Genomic DNA, 21,860 nt, shown 5'->3' on the forward strand with positions numbered 1-21,860 from the left:
CTGATATCAAGAATTGGAAGCTCAACTGACCTGAGGCCACCCCTAGTGCTGCACCCCCCCCCCCCACACAATACATTTTAGATGGTGACTTCCAAGCCTCTGGCATCTTCACAACCATCTGAAGGGCAGATTTTTATTATCTCCATCTTACAATAATCACTGAGTTTTAGTGAGGTATATTTCCAAGATCACACACAATATGTCAGATGTGAGCTCAATCTGATTATTAAAACCATGCTCTTAATAACAATGGTCTACTGATTCCTCTTGCCAATTTAATTGTCCATAGTCATTCAGTTAGTACTGAACATATTCATATGATTTTCTCAATGTTTTTTCTCACATAAGATTCTTCTCATCCCTTGCATCTCTGTGATATTTTAAATTTCTGAATTCTTCTTTGTTGGGATACACTCTTTGCACACTTGCCCCATATGTGTTTGACATACTTGCTTACCTTCTTTCACTAAATATGAGAGCTCCTTGGGGGCAGTATGCATACCATCTTTTATGTGTACATATCCCATAATTACAGGTGTATATCATTGCATATTATGTTAGTAGTTATTATAGTAAGGATCAAATAGTATAGAGAGTCATTGATCACTGACAGATTTTCTGAATTGGCTCTCATTGCCTCATGATCTGCCATTCCTTTCCATATAAGATTAATTAATTACTTTTGCTGTTTCATAAATAAGCTTTACACATTAATGTCTCATGTCTCCAGACTGTGTTTCTACTAGAAAGGCCTTCTCTGTTCTTCCTTGCAAAATTTCACATACTCTTATAATCCAGTTTAATTCTTACTCCCTGTAAAACATAGCTTCCTCATTCTCAATAGCATACCATAGCATAATTAACAAACCATTGTGCCCTCTAAACGTCATAGCATTTGTTTTATATCTAAATGATGGACCAAGCTGCCTTATCATTGGGTAGTATAATTTCTCAAACACTGTGTTGTGATGTACTTAAGACAGTAATCCTACGTGTCTTTCTATTCTTAGTAACCATTACAGTGGTTAATGTATAGTTACCCTCTTTAACTTTCTGTTCATCTGAAGTGAATTTAAAAGTTTTAAAAGAATAATTCCTGGATGAGAAAGAGAATAATATTTAAAGAAGCAGGAACATAATAATATGGAAGTGTTTACCAAGAGAAATCAGAGTTGTAGTTGAACCCTGACCCAAACTACAGCAACAACAACACACACACACACACACACACACACACACATAATGGAAAGATTTTTTCCCAATGCTTTTCACATCCAACACACTTAGGGCTTCTCTGCTTAGTTTCCCCATTTGGGGTCATTCTTTCTCTCCTTAGACTCCCCTACTATTGCTGTATGCAATTAATTCCAAATGGCAACTGGCATTTGTGTAGCACCATGTAGAATTAATTCTATTTGTGAAATTTTTATTAAAAAGAAAATAGCCCAATGGCATGCTATACCCTAATTAGCCTGGATTGATAAGGGAGGGTAAGATCTTTCTGCACAGGGATTGTCTTTATCTCTGCCCTAGTTTCTCATAGGGCTTGGCCCAGAACATGACAATCGAATGAAGGATAGCATGTTGAGCCAAGGTGGGGAGACTTTCTTTGTTCTGAAGATGGCTGTATTTTACTCAGATACTTAGTGTAATGATGTAATGATTTGCTTCTTGGTGTCCTCAAGTAAATATCTTAGAATGAGTGAAAGTTTGTTTGTTTAATTATGAACAAATTGGGAGTATAAAAGAGGTGATTTCAGTCTAACAAAATATGATGCTGTACTTTTTTTTCTATTACAAAGATAAGAAGATGCTTCAGTATGGCTTGTTTCATATTGCCTCATTTTCTTTCCCACCACCAGTTTGTGTGTGTGCGTATGTGTATCTAGTAACATGACTTTGAGTTTGTGTTGTTTTAATATGTGGCTTTACAGACAGCAAATGATAGAAAGATTTTAAAAGAGGCACAGCACTATCATATTGAGACTAAGAGTCTTGTTGTTTTTAATTTACAGAAAAGTAAATATTTATTTTATTATATCTATTTCTTTGTCAAAGACATTTGATTCAGTTTAATGTTCAAAATATATGAAATGTTTTGAAGCACATATATATGTATATACATAGACATATATATGTATAAAGAATAATTACAGGCAAAGACCAAATCGGTATCACACTCATTGAATAAAATGGGGGAGACATTTATTTTAATAAACAATAACTATAGCCAACTGTAATGGACTCATGGCAACTACAGTTAATAAACCCATGTTGTACATCTGAAAGTTGCTGAGAGTAGATCTTAAAAGTTCTCCTCACAAGAAAAAAAGGTTCTGTACTTATGCACGGTGGCAAATGTTTACTAGACTTATTGGTGATCATCTTGCAATCTATACTGAATCATTATTTTGTACACCTAAAACTAATATAATGTTGTAGGTGGATTATACCTCAATAAAAAAGTAAAAAATGAATAAATGAAATGCAAGCCTTGGCAAAAGTTTCTCAGAGACAGACTGACATAAGTATGTCTTACTACAGCTACTTACATATTAACAATTACTTAAGGTAAAAAATATTTGCCTTTGAATACTGTGTTCCTAGAAATAATGTAACAGCACAAAGTAGTGCTGTATTTTACATTTACCATACTTTACTAAAAGAACATTGGCAGTTTTAAGAATTCATCACTGATTATTTTTACATTTAAGTTACTATTAAAAGGCAAGCTGCTCTTTGTGATGTGGTTATAATTTATAACCACAGACAGTCTAAGTTTTTAAGCTAAGACTATACCTCACCTTCACATATCATTTACATATACTGATTGCTTCCACATGTCTGGCATAAGGTAAAATAGTTTATGAGCATTGTAATATGGCTAAAGCCACAATGAAATAAAATTCATCTTTGTCTAGAGTACCACAGAAATTTATTCATGCTGGTGTATAAAGTGTTTTCCAAAGGAATTCTGCCTTCCAGAAAAATCCTTTAAAAGCCGACTATGGTGAGTGTCACCTCCCTTCTTAAGGACGTCTAGCTTTCCTAGTCTGGCTTCCAAGTGTCTTCTGTTAGACAAAAGCTCCTTTAAGTTACCTTCGACATGTTCTTCATTCTATTTACTAGCTTCAGACTGCAAGTTTATTTTCTTGATGACCAAATATCCTCTTTCCTGCAAATGGGTTATTTGCAATCACAGGTGGTTCATAGAACTGGTCAGAAAGCCCTAGACTTTATATCTACAGTGTTTCATTCAGACTCAGGGATATATTAAATACAAATATTGTGTTAATTCCTATGTGAATTCAATACTCTTTAAGTTGTCATGAAGAATGTTGTGTCTTCATGGACTAAGTCATAACAAAATAATATTCAAGGCAACCATTACACTTAAGAGGATATGCTGTAAGTACAGGAGCAAATAAAACTAGTCATTTCCTGGTTATTTTTACTGAATATTAAATGACTGACTTTGGTTCATGCTGAAAACACAAATTGGAACTTATAGTCTGTGAGATGCAGGCAACCCTTTCCTCAAGAAACAGGTGCTTCCTGGGGTGACTGGGTGGCTCAGTCGGTTGAGCATCCGACTTCGGCTCAGGTCATGATCTCACAGTTTGTGAGTTCGAGCCCCGCGTCGGGCTCTGTGCTGACAGCTCCGAGCCTGGAGACTGCTTCGGATTCTGTTTCTCTCTCTCTCTTTCTCTCTCTCTGCCCCTAACCCACTCACATTCTGTCTCTGTCTCTCTCAAAAATAAATAAAAATTGAAAGAAGAAAGCAAGCAAGAAAGAAAGAAAGAGGTGCTACCTTTCCCAGGCTGGCTCAGTAAGTATTCATGGCCAAGGACCTAAAAATCAGGCCTGCCTTCATCCCTACCTTGCTTTATGGATATATTCATACAGATTCCATCGAAATTACACTTAAAACTTGGTCAAGCAGGTTCATATCAAGACGTTCAGCTTACCTATGCAGGACTGAAAGGTCTGTTAGGTATTTGTTCATCAATTGTTTACTTTCAACACCAGCTTTTTACCAAGCCTCCTCATAGGTTCACTGACTAGCTGATATTGACAAACTTCATGTTTTTTTTAGCATTCCCACTATTATTTTACGAGTCTTTGAAATAAGTGCACTACAAATATAACAAGTGTGATTTTCTTTGTATTATTATTATTAATCTAATTCACAAAGTAAGTAACAGAGAATATGTGCATGCATACCCACACCAAATAAACAAAACAGTGATCTAGAACCTTCTATGTACCAAGCAGTGATTGGCCCTCTTACAATGTATTGTTATTATCCTGATAAGACCTACCAGCTACCATGAAGTAGCTATCCTCCCACATTGGAGAAGAGCACCTGAGGCTAGTAAAGTTAATAACACATCCACATCCTAACACACAAAAAAAATGCCAAAGTCAATTCAATGCTTTCTTTACTATGCTAAGATTCCTCTTGTCCTTGTGAAATTTTTGTTCTAGCAGCTAAATTAGAAAAAGACACTAATTTTCAATAGGCCAACAAGCAAAGGACTGAACACTATAAGCACAGCAAGACTTCCTATTCAATAAACTAAATAAAGATTGTATATATTATTGGATATATTTATTTTGCACATTCCAAGAATGGAATGTAGGAATTCATTTTGCATATTCCAAGAATGTGTCATTTTATTCTTTTGAAAATATGAAAAAGCAATAAATCTGGCTGTTTGGTGGAGGGGGCACACCAGAGACATTTACCTATTATCTCTATCTTTAGTTTCTCTAAGTAAACTGAGTTGTATGAAAAAGATGGTATAATACGTACAATAGAGAAACCATTTGGGAGAATGAAGTCCATAGTTCATAGTTACATCTGGTACAACTCAGTATTAGAGACTGAGATCTGTACTAAAGAAACAAATCACTATAGCATCACTAATTTCACTTCCTTATATGGCATCTGCTTAAAATAGTCTAAACATATTCTTTCAAAATGAATGTGCTAATGTTTATAAAGCTGTGGACAGAAGTACTGTCACAGAGTAGATAGTTTTCTCTAATTTGACAGCTAAAGAGCAATGCCAATGAGACAAGTATTAATCTTATTTCTGATGATACATTAGACAAAACAGACACTGACTCTATTTTACCTTGCTAAGTGATTTGAGGCATGCAAGAAAAACTTTTTTCTAGTCACTTCGTCCCACCTTGCTATTATGCTAGAAATCTTTCTCAAGACGCTGTCTGGATTAGGAGGTTGAATGATGGAGATAGGATGTGTGTTCTGCTAGTATGTGCCAAGGGAACCTTAATTCTGTTCTGAATAGGCACCTTGGGAAGCAAAAGAAGGCTGAGAGCCTATTGAACACGAAGAACACACAGTGAAAGTAGGAAACTCCATGGCTCTGGGCCAGTGTGTAAGAGCCTAACAGGGAATTGGAGTCTTAGGAGTAGTTGCTTTGTTTGAGTATCGCTTCCAATTCTATCTAGTTAGAATCAAGTGCAAAGGACTGAATCCCTGCACACCAGCCCAGGAGAAAAGAAAAAAATCTACTAAAGAAGGAAGATCCCACATAATATAGTAACTTGAAAACAACAAAGGTTACACTTGACATCTTGCTTTTGGCCAAATAGTGACATTGTGACAGACTAAGATGTATGTCTGATACCTCATCAGAAGTCCTAAATGTGTGTCCTGCCATAAATCTAAGAACATTTAAAGGAATTAATATGTAATTGAATATTTTAGATGGACAGCTATGCCCTAAATATGCTAGATTGTTGGATTTTAATAAATAGCTGCAGTTTTTCTTAGGTATAACTTGCATTTTTCTGGATGTGTGAAATCGGATTGCTCTATGTAGCTAAAGAAGAGCTATGTGTCTCCATCTGGAGTCTCTGTAACCCAAGAGAACAGGACTGAACTGTGAGGCCCAATCTGAACTGCAGCCTATAACCTGTTTCAAAATTTTCTACCACTTATCCTGATTTAAACTGCTTCTGCAGCCATCGATGATTTTTCTCCCAGAGATTTCACTTCCCAGAATGGACTGTGTTTTGTACTCAGATCTGTTTTATATAAGGTCTCATCTCTGCTCCTTAGGGCTCTCACGGGGAGTGATTATCTGTCACCTCCTCACTTATTCCTTCAACCACTTCTTCAATTTAATGAGGCACTATCATGTGTAAGACTCTACTTGACTGAGAATAGAAAATGGATAGGTGCACCTGGCTCGCTCAGTAGGTAGAATTTGCAACTCCTGCTCTCGGGGATGTTAAGTTTGAGCTCCTCATTGGGTGTAAAGATTATTTAAAAAATAAAGTCTTAAAAAATAATAAAATGGATAAGGAACAGCATAATATTAAAAAAAAAGAAACCTAACAATGTGGGTCTTCTCCCCTTCCAAGTCATACGTTTCTTTAGGATAGATGCCGCATGATGTTTTATACTCCTCTGTCTTTTCAAAAGCCTTATCAAAGGAGATACTCAAGTCAATGTTGGAGAGAACAGCATCAGTAAACAACTAAGGCTGGGCAGATGTGGATCCGGGAAGGAAAGCTAAGTGTGACATGGAAAGGGAGGTACTGGGTGAGGGTGTGGTTGGGGCTGCAAGGTGAAGAGAGTTTCACTTTCTAGTTACTACCAATTGTTGTATCATACTCCTAGTTGCAGAAATTTAAAAACTTACTGTTCTTGAATTCTCCAGATTCTCCCATACGTACACAAGCATTTACTGAATCTAACGTTTCTATACATATGTCTCATCTTCAGCCTTCCTCTCTCATTTCCATTATCATGATCCTTATTCAGGGATTAATTTCTTCATATCTTAACAACTCCAAGACCTCCAATTAGTTCCCTCTATGCCCTAGACTCCTTTAAGTTAATCATTCTTGTAGGTCAAGCTAAGGAGTTTGGACTTTAATCAGTAAAACTTTAAAATGAAGGAAAGGCATAATTAGATTTGGATTTCAGAAAGAATTGTAGCCACTAATGATGCAAAAAAAGAGACCGTAATTAAAGATGGCTGTTGCCATAGCAGGGCAAGTAATGATACGGATCTCATTTAGCCTGGAAGAGAGAACAGGACAGATTTGAGTGACTCAAGAGATAGAATCCACAGGACATGTAGGTAGATATGGGGTGGGTCAGCGAGGGAAGAGGCAAAGACTCTACTGGGACTCTACTGGCCTGGACCACTGGGACAAAAAGACAATATCCTCCACAACTGGAAATAAGGAGGACAAATATGCTTGCAGAGAGGTCAGTGGGCACAGTTTTGAACAAAACTGGAGTTCTGTGTGAGAGACCAAGTGTAGATATTCTGTAGCCTTTCACATGTGGAAGAGACAAATAAAAAAGACCCTAGCTGGCTCAGCGACTCCCCAGAATTTGTAATGTCTGGGAAGTAGTCAGGGGTATGGGCAGATGGGGAAGAGATCCCTGGGTGACACTGGCACAAAATTTCAGGTTGTATGAGCTTTCTGCTTCTGAGTCATCACTTGGGCAACATGTCCACATCTCAAGGGTCAAGGAGGCTACTTTGTCCTTTAATCACGGTATTTTATATGTGTAAAGTTGACCCAACTGAACTAAAATTATGGGAACCACACTCTCTGTACTAGGCACAATGTCTAGTTGAGATCATCAGGTATATGCATGTAGAACAGGGAAATTTAAAGTGGCAAGATGACCTAATTAAGAAATTGCCATTTTGTTCGTTTTTCTGTAGATCTAGCTGATAAAAATGCAGTTCTACACTTCTTTTTGAGAGAGACATAAGGGCTTTTAATTTCTGAGGATTTTGTTTTCAAAGGAGGGTCTTGAATTAGATTTATTTGGATAGGACAAGAAGGTACAAGATGAAGACTATTTCTTTTTTTCTTTTTTTTTAATTTTTTTTTTAACATTTATTTATTTTTGAGACAGAGAGAGACAGAGCATGAATGCGGGAGGGTCAGAGAGAGAGGGAGACACAGAATCTGAAACAGGCTCCAGGCTCCGAGCTGTCAGCACAGAGCCCGACGCGGGGCTTGAACTCATGACCTGGGCCGAAGTCAGACGCTCAACCGACTGAGCCACCCACGCGCCCCAGATGAAGACTATTTCTAGGTCAAAGGGGGTGGAGGATGGGGGAGGAGGGTGGCCAGTATCAGTTATGTTATATATATATATATAAAATATTTAATATATATTATATATTATTAAATATGTCAAGTCTGGAAAGATGGAGGGCTCTTATATTGAGGGGGGTCAGGGGGGTCTGTGTCCTGCTCACACCCTTCACTCTGGAGGTGGAAGGACTTGAGAGTGGAAACACTGTGTGCATTCCAGTGGAAGCAAGACACTAAACACTATGTCCTGGAGCCAACATGCTGAGAAGCCTCAATGGAAGGGCCGCTGAAAGAGGCAGGTTAGCAACTTACTAGAGTAGTGATGCCTTAGGGAGAACAGAGAACTCCTCAAGACAACAACATTGTACCGTAGAAGATGCTCTGGGAAGGTCAAACATTAAAGGACTGAAGATGACAGCCAATCCTGAAGTGCCCAAGACCTGACCTCAAGCAAAGGGTGACATCCTCTCCCTACTATTTCTCAGCATTCCACTTTCCACAATTACCAATTAAATGTGAGATGATTTGGAAAAATAATGACTGGAATGTAACTTTTCTTATATTTGCTATAAGCACATTGATTTATGTAGTCCTTCATCTCCATATAATTCTGCAAGTATGATTACACTGTCTTTTTTTGAGGGGGGGGGCAAGAGGGGCAGAGGGACAGGGAGAGAATCTTTGAGCATGGATCCCAATGCACAGCTCAGTCTCACAACTGTGAGATCATGACCTGAGCCAAAATCAAGAGTTGGATACTTAACTGACTGAGCCACCCACTCATCCCTAAACTAATTCTAAAGGATTATCACAGTAGAGCAGAGTTTATTCTCTTGAAACTTCAAATTTGAATATAAAAATTAAAATTTCTAACACATCTGATGAAGAGTCACAAGTCCTTGTCTCCTTTGGAGTTGACCTCAGGTATAAACAACTTTGTTCTGGCTTTCCCCAAATATATTCCTTAAGGGCTGGGATTAGACCTTAATTAGTTTTTTAATGTCACTTAATAGCTATGATTTGGCACTCTTGGTAGTTGTCCACCTGTCCTTTCCTGTTAATACTTCTACTTTGTCACAAGACTAAAATATTTTATAAGAGTTTAACATCAAGCACTGTAAACGAATTTATATTCTAAACATCAATGCCATATTTATATTCTAAGCATCAAGTCCACCTCTAAGTGGACTAAGAAAATTAGTGGAGTCAAAGATAAGAGGAAACAAGAAAGCCTGCTCAATAATAATCGTAGCAAGTTGTCCAATAGGAAAGCCAGCATTCTCTCAAAAGTATGGACAATAGAATACAGTCAAATTTAAATTTTTAAGTGATTATGCTTTCAGCTTTGTTTGGTAGAACTGATTTGTTCTACAAAGAGCTCAGATACAATAAGACTGATGATGAGATCTTTTATCTTTAGCCATTATGTGGTTTTAGAGTAGCCTCACTTACTTTCTTTTCTGGCTATGTGTAATGCAACACAGTTATGAGAAAAATCAGGGTGTTCCTCCAAAGGAATGAAACAAGTCTTCAACCTGGTTCCTAGGATCTTATAAGATGTGTGTATTATTATTATCCATTCTTCATGTCTTACTCACAGGCGAGTTAAGTTGACCAGAAACTTTGTGATTCAGTCCTGAAATATGCTTGGTTCAGAGGAGATACTGTCTGTGGAGGCAACAATGTTGACATACGCTTAGTGCTTTTATTTTATTTTATTTTACTGTTTTATTTTGTTTTATTTTATTTTATTTTATTTTATTTTATTTTACTGAGAGTGAGTATAAGCATGGAGGGACAGAGAGAAAGAGAGAGAGAGGGAGAAGAGAACCCCAAGCAGGCTCTACGCTCAGTGAGGAGCCCCACACATGGGGCTCTATCTCACGACCCTGGGACCATGACCTGAGGCGAAATCAAGAGTTGGATGCTCACCTGACTGAGCCACCCAGGCAACCCTCTTGGTGCATTTCTAAGTCCCTCAACTGATATCCTCCTTCCCTAGTGTCCAGCACTAAGCTTACTTTCTCTACATTACAACGCACAGTTCACTTATAATGAATTGATAATTACACCTGTGCATTCTTTTTGTACTCATTAATAAACAGGCATATTGCTTTTAAAAACCAGTGTGTCAAAGGGAGCACAGAATCGCTCAACAAGTGACTGTGCCAGCTGTTGAGCGTCTAAGGATGAAAAAGAAGAGATCTGGCCTTGAGGACCTCACAGTCTGGCACAACAGAGAGGATCCACTTAAGTAATTTTACAGACTAAAGAAGCCATTCAACATATTCAACAGCACTAAGCCCCATTTAGTTTGCTGATCAAGACTCAAGCGGGTGAAGCTATGTTTTATCAAAAGACACATTTACGATTTCGGCAACAAAATACGTTACCGTGAGATTTGGTCAACACTGTTTCTCTCACGTCATATCTTTCCAAGCAAAGGAAACCTGGAAATGCAGGTTTAATGACTCATTTAGGAGCCGACAAGATTCCCTAAAGTTGTGGTCTCTTTAAGTTTTACCCTAAGCTTCTAGAAAATACTAAGATTGAATTATTCTTCCTATTTATCAACAGAATTTTATTTTTGCTTATCTTCATTCCCTAATTTAAGTGTAAATTGTATATTTTCTTATCCTGGGTTTGACAGAGTCCAGCTTTGTTACTGTTTGGAAATAGTGTGTGAATTCCCTATTTATACTGATGTTTATGTCTTGGCAATAGAAGAAGATAGTAACTGGAGACATTCAGACTTACTTGTGTCAGATAAAATTTATTGATTCTTCCATATGTTTAATTATGATAATAATTTAAAACATCCTACAAATCACAAGGAGTCACTTTTAAAAATATACCGAATGTGATTTATTAAACTTTATTTTACCGCCTCAATTAGCTACTCTCCAATTATGAACGATGGCAGTAATGTGCCAGAGGAAGTCTGCATCATTTTCGTTACGAACTTTTTATGATTCAGACTGAAAAAATATATATGAATGCATCTATATGAATGTACATAAAATACTTGATATGCATGGAGACACACGAAGCTATCCTTTCCTCATTCTGATTGTTTGCTACTGCTGTGTAGCACAGGCCATTTTCATATGTTAAGTCTTAAGTTAAAAATATATATACTTACTTATAACCATTTGCTTTTCAAGGGTCAAAATACACCAATAAATGCATGCAAAGAGCACCTCAAAATCTTTAGCAAAACGCATTTCAACTAACGCTTCTGTTTTGTGCATGTTACATCTCCTGACTCTAATGCCAGTTTTTCCAAGCTTGGCCTCCACACATCACTCTGTGTGTATTTATCCTAGCAGCCTGCCCATTTCCAAACTAATGAAAGAGCTGTCACAAATTGCTAGTGCCACCTATTAGTGGAAGCACAGAACTGCAAATCATGATAATTCCTTTAAATAGCACCTTAGAAGTCATGAGGGGTAAAATCCATCCCAAGGCTCACACTTGTTCTAATTTATGTTTACAGCTGCTGGTCTTTTTAAAATAAGCTATCACTGCATGCACTAAACTTAGATACTGTCACGAGTTCTAGAGATTTTACCTACAATTTTGTACTGATACATCATTTTATCATAGATTGTTTTCATAAAGGTTTGATAAGTGCAATGTCTTAATCAATTAATATGTAACTCTCCATGATATAATATCATGACTTTGTAAATGAATGCTGTTACATAATGATTGATTAAAAATGCATTTGAGTACTGGTTTCTCTGGACGGTTTTAGGACAATGGAAATATAAATTCTATTTAGCATAGTCCTGACTTTAGATTTAAAATTCTCCAAGCATGTGAAGGTACGATATTTTGACCTTTGACTAGTGACATGTAGGTGTGCCACTGAAGTTTAAATGAGAAAAATTGGGATAAGAAGTTAAACCACACAATTTCTTACTGTTGATAACACTGTAAGTTATTTAAAGTACATAGCTCAACTACAATTAGATATTCACACTAAACATAAGTAGATTATGCTCTGCAAGCAACAGTTTTATTTCCTTACTAGGAACATATGAGATCATATTAATTAATTTTAATTCAATTTATTCTTGAAAGATCTTTCATTTGCATGGATGTTTGAATATAAAATTTCAATATAACTGGCCAAAAATTCCAGCATATTTGTTAATTAAGTTGTTTGATTTATAGATGAATGAAAAGTAAGAAAACAAGGAAATTCGTTATGACAGATTTATACATCTATTTGGTTGCCTAAATATCCTGGCAATTTACATCACTGTCTGCAGTGGAGTCTTGTAAATAATTTATATGAAGAGAAATAACAACATAAAAAAGTTAGAATTGGAACCATTATCTCTTCAGTATTCAGCTTTATTTGAGCTAATAATGATTGAATATTATTATCAAAATTTGGTGGGCTAGAATTTTACATGGCATGGTTTTGGGGTCTCCGTTATTTTTTCTACTAGCTGAGCTCTACACTGTATAACTTACTACTTCCAAGGCCAATCTGGTTGGCAGCTTTAAACAGAGAACCCCTGAACTGGAGACTTTCACTAGCCCTCATGTGATCTGACCAGCACTGGATCACAAGATGTGTGACTGAGCATCTTGTTTTATTTTATTTTTCATTATTTTGCCAGAATACATTTTTTCGAGTAGGTGAATAAAAATTTCTAGTTTTCAGCAGGCTGAAATTGAAGGTTCCTGAATCAAAATATGATTTTTAAAGTGAATAGAAATTTGAGCAGAAAAGGCCATGTTAAATAAGAATCAGCAAGTCAGAGACCTGATGTTAAATATGCAGTGACTATAGGAGAAAAGATACTGCAAAGAATTTATAACTTCTTTGCACTGTGTGTGTGTGGGGGGGTGTAAGAATACATATCTTAAACATATAATATATAAATATATAATATTATATAATACATAAATATACTATATATATACTTATATATAATATATAAATATACTATATATATATATACATGTATATATATATATATATTTCTCTACCTTTCATAGATACTTATCTTTTAGCTGCGAGGAAATTATCAGTATAAGACATATTACATCCTATACAAACATGTGAGTACTTGACATATCTATGGGGACTTTTCATGCCCATTCTAAAATAAATAAATAAATACATAATACAAAATACGAATGTCATTGTATAGCAGTAACAATTTTATTATAGGTTGCCAAGATCACTTTTCTCAGCTATAAGATACTAACATAAAGTTTTGTCATTCATAGATATACATATATTTATACATATACACACACACATATATATATATATATATATATATAGATGTGTATCTGTACTCTGGTAAAAGTGAAGAAAAATCTCTGAAAAGTCAACAAGTTTAATTAGTAAATCATCATTCATATTAACTAAATCTGAAGCGATCATAGTGCATTGAGCAATGGCAAATAAAAAGTCTTTTGCAAATTGTATTTCATAAAGTTTTAATTAAATATTACTTCCAATATCAGAAAGATGTGTGTGAGGATTTTGATTTACCTGATAATCTCATTGTTGCAATAATTAAACTACTCTGGGGGCAAAACTCTTTACAAAGTATGAAAAGAAAGTCTTTCAAACATTTATTTAAGTGCTATTTACTAAGTCCTCCCTATGAAAGTAAAGTTAAAGTCATTGATTTAACCTTTGGATTCACATGATAACCATCACATTCAGACTTGCATGTGCCTTTCATTTTTACTAAAACTGGAGCACACAATGTCCTGGAAATGCTCATTACATTGAGTGATGGAACATTTGTCATTTGTTTAAAACCCCAAACCTAACTTATTTCCTTGTGATTTCCATAGGTTTTTCTGAAGTCTTCATTGTACCACACATTCCAAAAGGAAGATTATATGATAGTCTGGTTTTTCATGAGAAAAGTGAAATTTGACTAGTTTTGTAGGAGAAATAAACAGTTCCACATCAATTTGAAAAAGAAGCATTTCAACATTTAGCTATATTACATACATTTCAGGAAAGCAAAAGTATCTCTGAGTGAATGTTTCTTGAGGATAATTTGTATGTGACTGCTGAGATTTACAGAGTTCTCACATTTGCTTCCCCCACAAGGATTCTAAATCAGATTGGTTCAGAGGAAAAGCCAGCATACCCCATTTTTCTAATATTATCACTTCTCCAGATGGTCCTGAACACATCCATTCAATCCCTTTTTCCTAGAAAGTAAAGAGGTACCTTATTAGATATATATATATATATATATGTGCATCCACTACCAAGGCTGCCTTCTTGCTTTTCTTTTTCTTTCTCATTTAACACATCAAATCTCTTTCATTTCCTACTAGGCAAGATGACAAGTAGGAAGTGAGCACAGTGATTGCCTGAAACTTTGTCTTGGCAACCTGAGCAATGAGAGAGTTAATGGTGGATCTTTGAAAACAAGTGACCATGGGAAATTAGGGTTGGCAGGGATTTAACTCTTCATGAATCATGCTGGAATATTTTTAAGGGCAAAGCAGTGGATGTTTTAACCGTGTTTGACATCTAATTAAGGAGGAAAAAGAAGGAGCTAAAAAAAAAATCTCTATTATAGTTTAGAAACAAAGTACTGACAATTGGCTACTAGGCATTTGCTTTGGCAAAACAAGTGTACATGTAGGGACAAAAAGGTAATGACAGACCAATAAAATGACAGAAGAAAAATTGCTTGGGCCATTCCTTTTCTTCTTCTTGTTGTTGTTCATTTCACAGTTTATATTACCAAATTGCCAAGCCCTAGGCATATCAATAGAATTGTTATGTAGGTGTAGAGCAGTTTTTTTGATGAAAAGAAAAGCAGAATAATTCTAATGGATGCCATGATAAAAAGAGTTTATAAAGACAGTGTCAAATAGATTCATACTGTCAATATATACAACTTACTTCATCAGACAAGTTTAAAGCCTGCACACATATCAAAGGACTATTCTAATTAAATGCTATCTGTTTGTATATAGAAAGAACGGGTACCTGTTCTATAATGGAGAGTAATCAATCACCATGGAAATAAAATTCTTGCAAAATATATATAATTCCCAATCTTTATTTATTTTACAACTTATTTAGCATTTAGACCAGTATCTCCAAATATAGTAGATTTTTAAAGTGTGTTTCATGTTTCATTTGTTACTCTACAATTATAGCATACAGCCATTCACATCTTCAAGAAGTAAAGTTGCATGCGAAACTGACTCATAGGCACATAAACTTGGATAAAATCAGCCACCAATCTAAGAATTATTTGATGTCATCCTCCCAAAGAATGAAAACAGAAAGCAAAAACTGAGGAAAATACACATGCCATAATACCATATTCTATAAAAACAATTTAAAGACATTTGCTAGAGATGTAATAGAGATTTAATTAAATCTTTAATGGCTATATGATAATGTTTTAAAATCTTGCACGATGAGTACAATTGCAATTCTGTTTGCTAATGTTTTAAATCCATTCACATTTTAGTAACTAAGAAATTGTTATGCCAAAAATAAATGTATCTTTCAATCCAATGTATTTTACCTAGCAAGTATTAATTCCAAATAAACACATTTAATAGGTGTTGAATTTTCTAATCCAAAGTGTGAAAATTACATCTCTCTTTCCTATTTGTGATCCTCATTCACACTAGAGCATTCAGAAAGAGATGTTCCCCATCATGTGAAAATTAAAGAATATGTTTCTGGCATAAGAACAATGTGCAGCAGACAGACATCTCTACAGATAGATTCAATGATTTTCTTTCACATTATAGGCTAAAAACAGGGTATAATTGAAGCTTCCTACTGCCCCACCCCCAATTCCCGAAATCTGAGAATCATAAGAAAGCAACACCTTAGGGAGTAAAAGTACTTGAGTTAAAACATTTTAATCACCAACTCCATTTTACTAATACCTCAGTTATAGAAACATTCTTTTTCATTAAAAGTTTTTCAAAAATACTCTTTTCAACCATGTTAGCATTATTTTATACAACTATCTACAAAATCTATCTAAACAAATGGAGAACAAATATTTCCTTAAAATCCTCATTAAAAACCAGGCATATGCATTAAGCTGTAACCAAATAAAGTACTAGCAATCATGTACTGAAGCTTTTTTTCTTTCTTAAATTTAAACTCTTTTTGAAAGTAAGTTCACACAACTAGCTGTACAACCAGAAAGTAATGTTCCTTCAGTTCTCACTGAAGTACATATGGAATTAAATAACATTATATTTCAAAGGCTTTCGCTTTACACCAATTAGCCAAATACACAGTCTTTGGTACAATCATAACACACTGTGGAAAAACTAGTCTGTTCCCTCCAGTTTATATTCTCTTGGCAAACCATGATCTACTGCTTATGTTAAGCATCTGATTGTCAGATTTGAACAAACTGAATATTCATGATGACGATTAACCATTTAGTGCCTCAAACTAAGAAAACACAATTTATCACAACAATTGCTATAGGTGAGGCGTTCTACAAAGAGACTATTTTTACCACGGCGCTTTTTAAAGATATTTTAATAGAAGTAGAGTCAGAAAAATTAACAGCACATATGATCACACACACAGATCAGCATTTACCCAGGCATTCAGCTCTTCTCTGCAAATGTGATTAAATGTTCTTTGTTTGCATTTAAATTGTCATATATCAAACAGGAGACATGCTTTTATAAAAAAGTGTTTAAATCATCTCAGAAAGACACACAGGATCACATAGGTTTCCCAGGTTAAACTAAAGGTTTCATGGTTTGGCTTGGGAGGGAGTTCAAGGAATGAAAAGGCAGGGGTGGTGGGGTGGGGGGGGGGGCAGGGACATTACAGAGCTAGCCGAAAAAGAAGAAAAATAAAGATTTACCTTTGTAGGATAATTTCAGTCTTGGCACATTGTTCTTCCCATTTTGATAGTTTGCTGTGGCTGTGAGTAATACTCCCCAGAAAAGACAGACAATCCTAGCGAACCAGCCCATGCTGCAGACGCTGGAGGTGCCTGTGCTGCTCTGCCTTCCCTCCTGTATTGTGCGGCCAGAGAAGTTCAAACAATCTGGAAACTGGAGGTAACAGGTGATTTAGGTCAGTTTCATTCATAAATGCAGACAATCAAGACCTCACGGCAACACTAACACCTCTTCTTCTGTAACAGTCACTGGAGCACAGAAACTTCAAACCCTCCAAAAAAAAAAAAAAAAAATCGAGCCAGGCACCGGATAATGAGGCACAACTGTTGTGTAGAAAGAAAAAAAAAAAAATGAACAAGGGCTGCTGCAGTGGTGCTTAAGAAGCAGTTCCTTTTATCTAGGCTCTTCTGATAGCCAGTGGCGGACTCTAATCCTGCTCTCTGCTTCATTCGGCTCCGGGGAAGCAGAATGAAAGGGAAACAGAGAAAGAGAGAGAGAGAGAGAAAGAGAGAGAGAGAGAGAAAGAGGAGCCCTGAGCAGCGCGGACTTTTCCTGTACACATGTAGGGAGAGATGACACAAGATCCCACAGACAGGTTTTCCCAACACTCACTAGACTGGCTGACAATGGGAGAACAGGCGAGCTCAACCCACTCCCCTTCCCTCCTGTCACACAACACATGCAAAAAACATCTCCTAGAGATTAGAGCTGGGAGCAGAACCCTCCAGCGTGCCTGTGAAAGGCATGTAGCTATAAATTTACTTCCCAAGGCACGCGTTGTTTTATAGCCATTTTTAGGTGCAATTTTGATTAAAAAAATCTGAATTCTGCTACCTACATAATTTATAACTCATTATATAATTCCTTTGAACTTGTGCATTATATGTGTATGTATGCGTGTGTGTATTTATATTTATATATATATATACACACACGCATACATACACATATGCATATGTACATATATGTATATCTTTTCACCATTATAACTTTAACCACTGAAGGTTTTAAAGCCTTGTTAGAGATCATTCCCTCTTCCCAACAAACCTCCTTGGCTCAACTACCCCCTTCCCCCGACCCGCAGCAATTTCACTGAAGAAATTCCTAGTAAAGCCCATTTCAACAATCAGTTCAAGACAAATATAGGTCCACTGAGAATTATAAATTACAACTCAAAAGGATACTCAGAATTTAAAAACATCTATGGTTTTCCAGCTTCTGGAATGCTCTGGCTAACATTGTTAATGCATCACACATCTCATTAATTAAAACCACTTCCCTAGTTTTGGTTTAAAGGGCAGAGGAAGATGACAAAGTTCACAAAAGTCCCTGCTGAGTGTCAAGGACCAACATAAAGAGGATATCTCTGTGTCTTCATGAGCTGGTGAAGGGTTACTAAACGTTCTGTGCACACGAATGCATATGTTTAGGCAGTCACACAGACACAACCAGTTCTTTCCTAAATAGATATTTTGTCTGAGGTGTTTCAATTTCCTCTTCTATTTTTCTTTCAATTTTCCCCAAAGCTGATATCCTTATAGGATATTGGGGGTTGGCGTATATAAAAGTTAGTAGGACCGAACTTTCCCTTCTCTACTCAACTCTCTCTGCTCTACCCGTGTCTCCCCCCCCCCCCCACAACACTCACAATTGAAATACAGAATAGAGAACCTGCTTCAAGTATGGAAATTTTTCCACTGAAAGAAGAGGGTGAGTCTCACAATTACAAACATAAACACTTAAAGTGGCTTAGTATTCTTGCGAAAAATGATCCAAGCATTGCCACTACAGCTTTCATGACTTAATGTCTACAGGCCAATAGGGGAAAAGCATCTCTCTCTTTCCCTCTTTCCTTCTGTCTGTCTCTCTGCCTCAACAACTATGTGTGTGTTCGGGGTGGGCGGAGTAGGGGTGGGTGGGTGGCTGGGTGGGGGAGCAGGAAGAGGATGAAGAGGATTTAAAGGAGGGAGAATGGGGGAAGGGGTGGATGGATTCTCTCTACTTCACTAGATTGATTCATCAAACAGACCGTATTGTATTTGTCAGTTTCCTCAAGCTTATTGATCAGTCAGTATTGTTAAGAAAATAAAATCTAAAAATAATGTTGATTTTACTGATTCCCGCACTTGTTATCCTGAGCACTTTTCACGCCCTAGGCAATGGATTAAGGCTACAAACGACAAGAGGCTTGTCTGTCTTCCATGGATTACTCTCTATAGACATTTATTCTACAGAGGAATTCATGTTACTTTGGGATTATTTAGAAGATTGGACCAATGAATTATCCTTTTGAAATATCACATATTATTAGTTTAAATACTTTAAATAGTTGTGCCATTTTCATTAATATATTTTAAATGTCTTTAAATATTTATTTTTCCTCTAGCTCTTGTTACCTAGAGTAGGGGAACAAGTTTATATTTGTCAAAACTAAACAGGATAAGCAAATTTAGAAATGTATCCATTTCACTTTCATAATGTCTAATTCTGAAACATTTTGATGTGTTCCAGGAAAAATGAAAGGTTGTAGGTAAAATTCAGATAAAAGAGGATCAGAATTGACTCCATGGGGAAGAAAGACATTCAATCTGGATTTTGAACCACAAAATCAGGACAGAGTTATTTAATTTTGTAAAACAAGTAATTTAAATTAATGTTGAAGTCTGGAATTTGGTAGCACAGATACCCATGTTTAGATACACACACATAATTTTAAAAAACACTTTCTTACCCTCTAAATTTTGTATGATCTTTGTGTGTCTTCAAATGTTTGAAAGCTTAATAAATTCACATTTACATTTGCTTATCTCTAGATTTTTTAAATTTAAAATGTGTGAACACAGTAAATTCTGTGGGTAAGCCTAACTGTGCTAGACTGATTATAAAAGAATAGGAAAGTGTAGCCATGCATAGATATTTTAACTGTAATTTTGTAAACAAGAAAAGAAAAAGAAACTACATGCCTGAAAAATACAAAAGCATTTGGAGTTTTCTATTTCTACCTCTTTCAAAGTCTTTGACTTAAGTCAGGGTGAAAGTTGTTTTCAACTTTTTTCTTTTACTCCCAAACACGTGAAGGATAATCAAAGTTAAACGTATTTCTCAGATGACGTAGAAAGAAGGTAAAGGGTCGACCTCGGTGGGTGTTTTTCAGAAATTTTCAAAATCTGACCGTATGTGTGAAACATAGATTTTGATTCACCCCACACCCCCCAAAGAACAGGACTCCCTACTCTTACATTCAGTGGCCTAAGCCCTGCATGATTAAGCCTGCTGCATTTGTCTCCTTGGCCACTGATGTTAGTTCATCACTTACTACTCTTTAAAAGTCAGAAATATTACACTGATCTTTTAACATCAAATTTTATTTAAGGCTTAAGTGAAAAACCTTATTTTGCTTTTTTCTCAAAGTTGTCTTTATGATGATTTTCTAACCTGCAATCTATATCATGCACCATAATTCACTTCACTTGCAACTGAATCTCTACTACCTTTTTAAATTTCAAGTGTTCAGATGTGATGAACTCCTACTACAGAGTCAGATTTGAGCAGGGGCTTAATATGATGATCATGCTCTTGTATAGATTTCTGTCAAATCAATCAGTAGTTTTTTAACCCCACTCCATATTGAGATGGATCACAAAGACTTTCCAGGAAGAGCGATAGGTTCATGGGTGGTGTGCTTGATTTTCTAGAGAAACAATACTTCCAACTTTACAACAGGTTGGTTAAGTTTTGTTTTTCACAAAAGACCTGTATAGTCATAGAAGATCCAAACGAAAGCATTTCTCCATTGAAAAAAATATTTTTGATCTTTTCACGTATTAGATAAAACCAATGCAGTATTTTTTAAATGCCCACTCTCCGTATTTTATTTATGATGAAATAAATTGGAATAACAACAAACATTGTAATTCAAGGGCAGAAATGATTGTCCTTATTTGTGAGATGGCATTCCAGTACTTCCCAGGTTATAGATACCCTGGGTCTTTTTGTGAGCGGTAGGTGAAAACTCTTCCTGTATTTGTGCATAAAAGAAGAGAAGGAGAAATATAATTCTGATGTATTTAAAAATTTAGTGGATTAAATGTACTTGAAGTTATGGTACACTCTAGTAAACACACTTGCCTCTCCCTGTAATCCCACTCTACCCCTGTTTTATTGTGGTGTGATACAGTACTGCCCCCAAGTTGGCACTAATGACAAAATAGAAGACCTCTTTAACAGAAATAACTGAGTTAAGAATTTTAGAATGAGTTGGTTAACCAGTTCCCCAAAGAAACAACACCAAGAAGGAGACCAATACTAAAAACAAATTTTCAGTACTCTTACCAAGGTGTTATTCAACTGAGTCATGTAAAAAAATATTAGTTTCCATCTAACATCTGCTATTTCTCATTTTTTTTCTTCAAGGGATGCTTCTTCGCTATATGAGAAAGGCCTGTGATCAACAGAATTATAGCAAATGTCAGAGTCGAACATTTGTCCTTGCTCTGACATCTCATGTTGGAAATTCATTTTTAATGAGGGTTTTTCTGGTACAGGGAATTTGAAACCTTTTCTTTTTCTAAAAAAGAATTGTGTGGGTGAAAACATTCTTTAGAAGATCAGAAGACATCTTATTAATTGGGCAAACTAGATAGCTGATGCATTATTTGTTCTAGCCAAAATGATAGTTCTTTAGAACTACTGCAGTAGTCACTGGGAGCTGGGGGTGGCAGGTTGAAAGCAATATTTAAGAAATTAAGTTAAACTTTTCATAATCTGACCCTTGTGAATGCTCTTAGTATAAGCAAAATGTGAAAGGAGGAGTTGAGTGGAGGAATTGGTAAAAGGCAAAGGGAATC

The 21,860-nt window shown here is 35.9% G+C and overlaps 1 protein-coding gene across 1 annotated transcript in view; it reads right to left on the bottom strand.

Moving 5' to 3' along the window:
• The window catches only part of SEMA3A (semaphorin 3A), a 211,958-nt gene extending 194,508 nt beyond the window's left edge, over nt 1-17,450 (bottom strand). The window contains exon 1 of the mRNA XM_030307864.1: nt 16,974-17,450. Within this exon, the coding sequence (XP_030163724.1) occupies nt 16,974-17,085 (112 nt within the window). The 5' untranslated portion in view covers nt 17,086-17,450. The remainder of the gene's footprint in view (nt 1-16,973) is intronic.
• Nucleotides 17,451-21,860: the final 4,410 nt, after the last annotated feature.

This window comes from Lynx canadensis, chromosome A2 (assembly GCF_007474595.2).
Source record: "Lynx canadensis isolate LIC74 chromosome A2, mLynCan4.pri.v2, whole genome shotgun sequence".
NCBI classification, from domain to species: Eukaryota; Metazoa; Chordata; class Mammalia; order Carnivora; family Felidae; genus Lynx; species Lynx canadensis.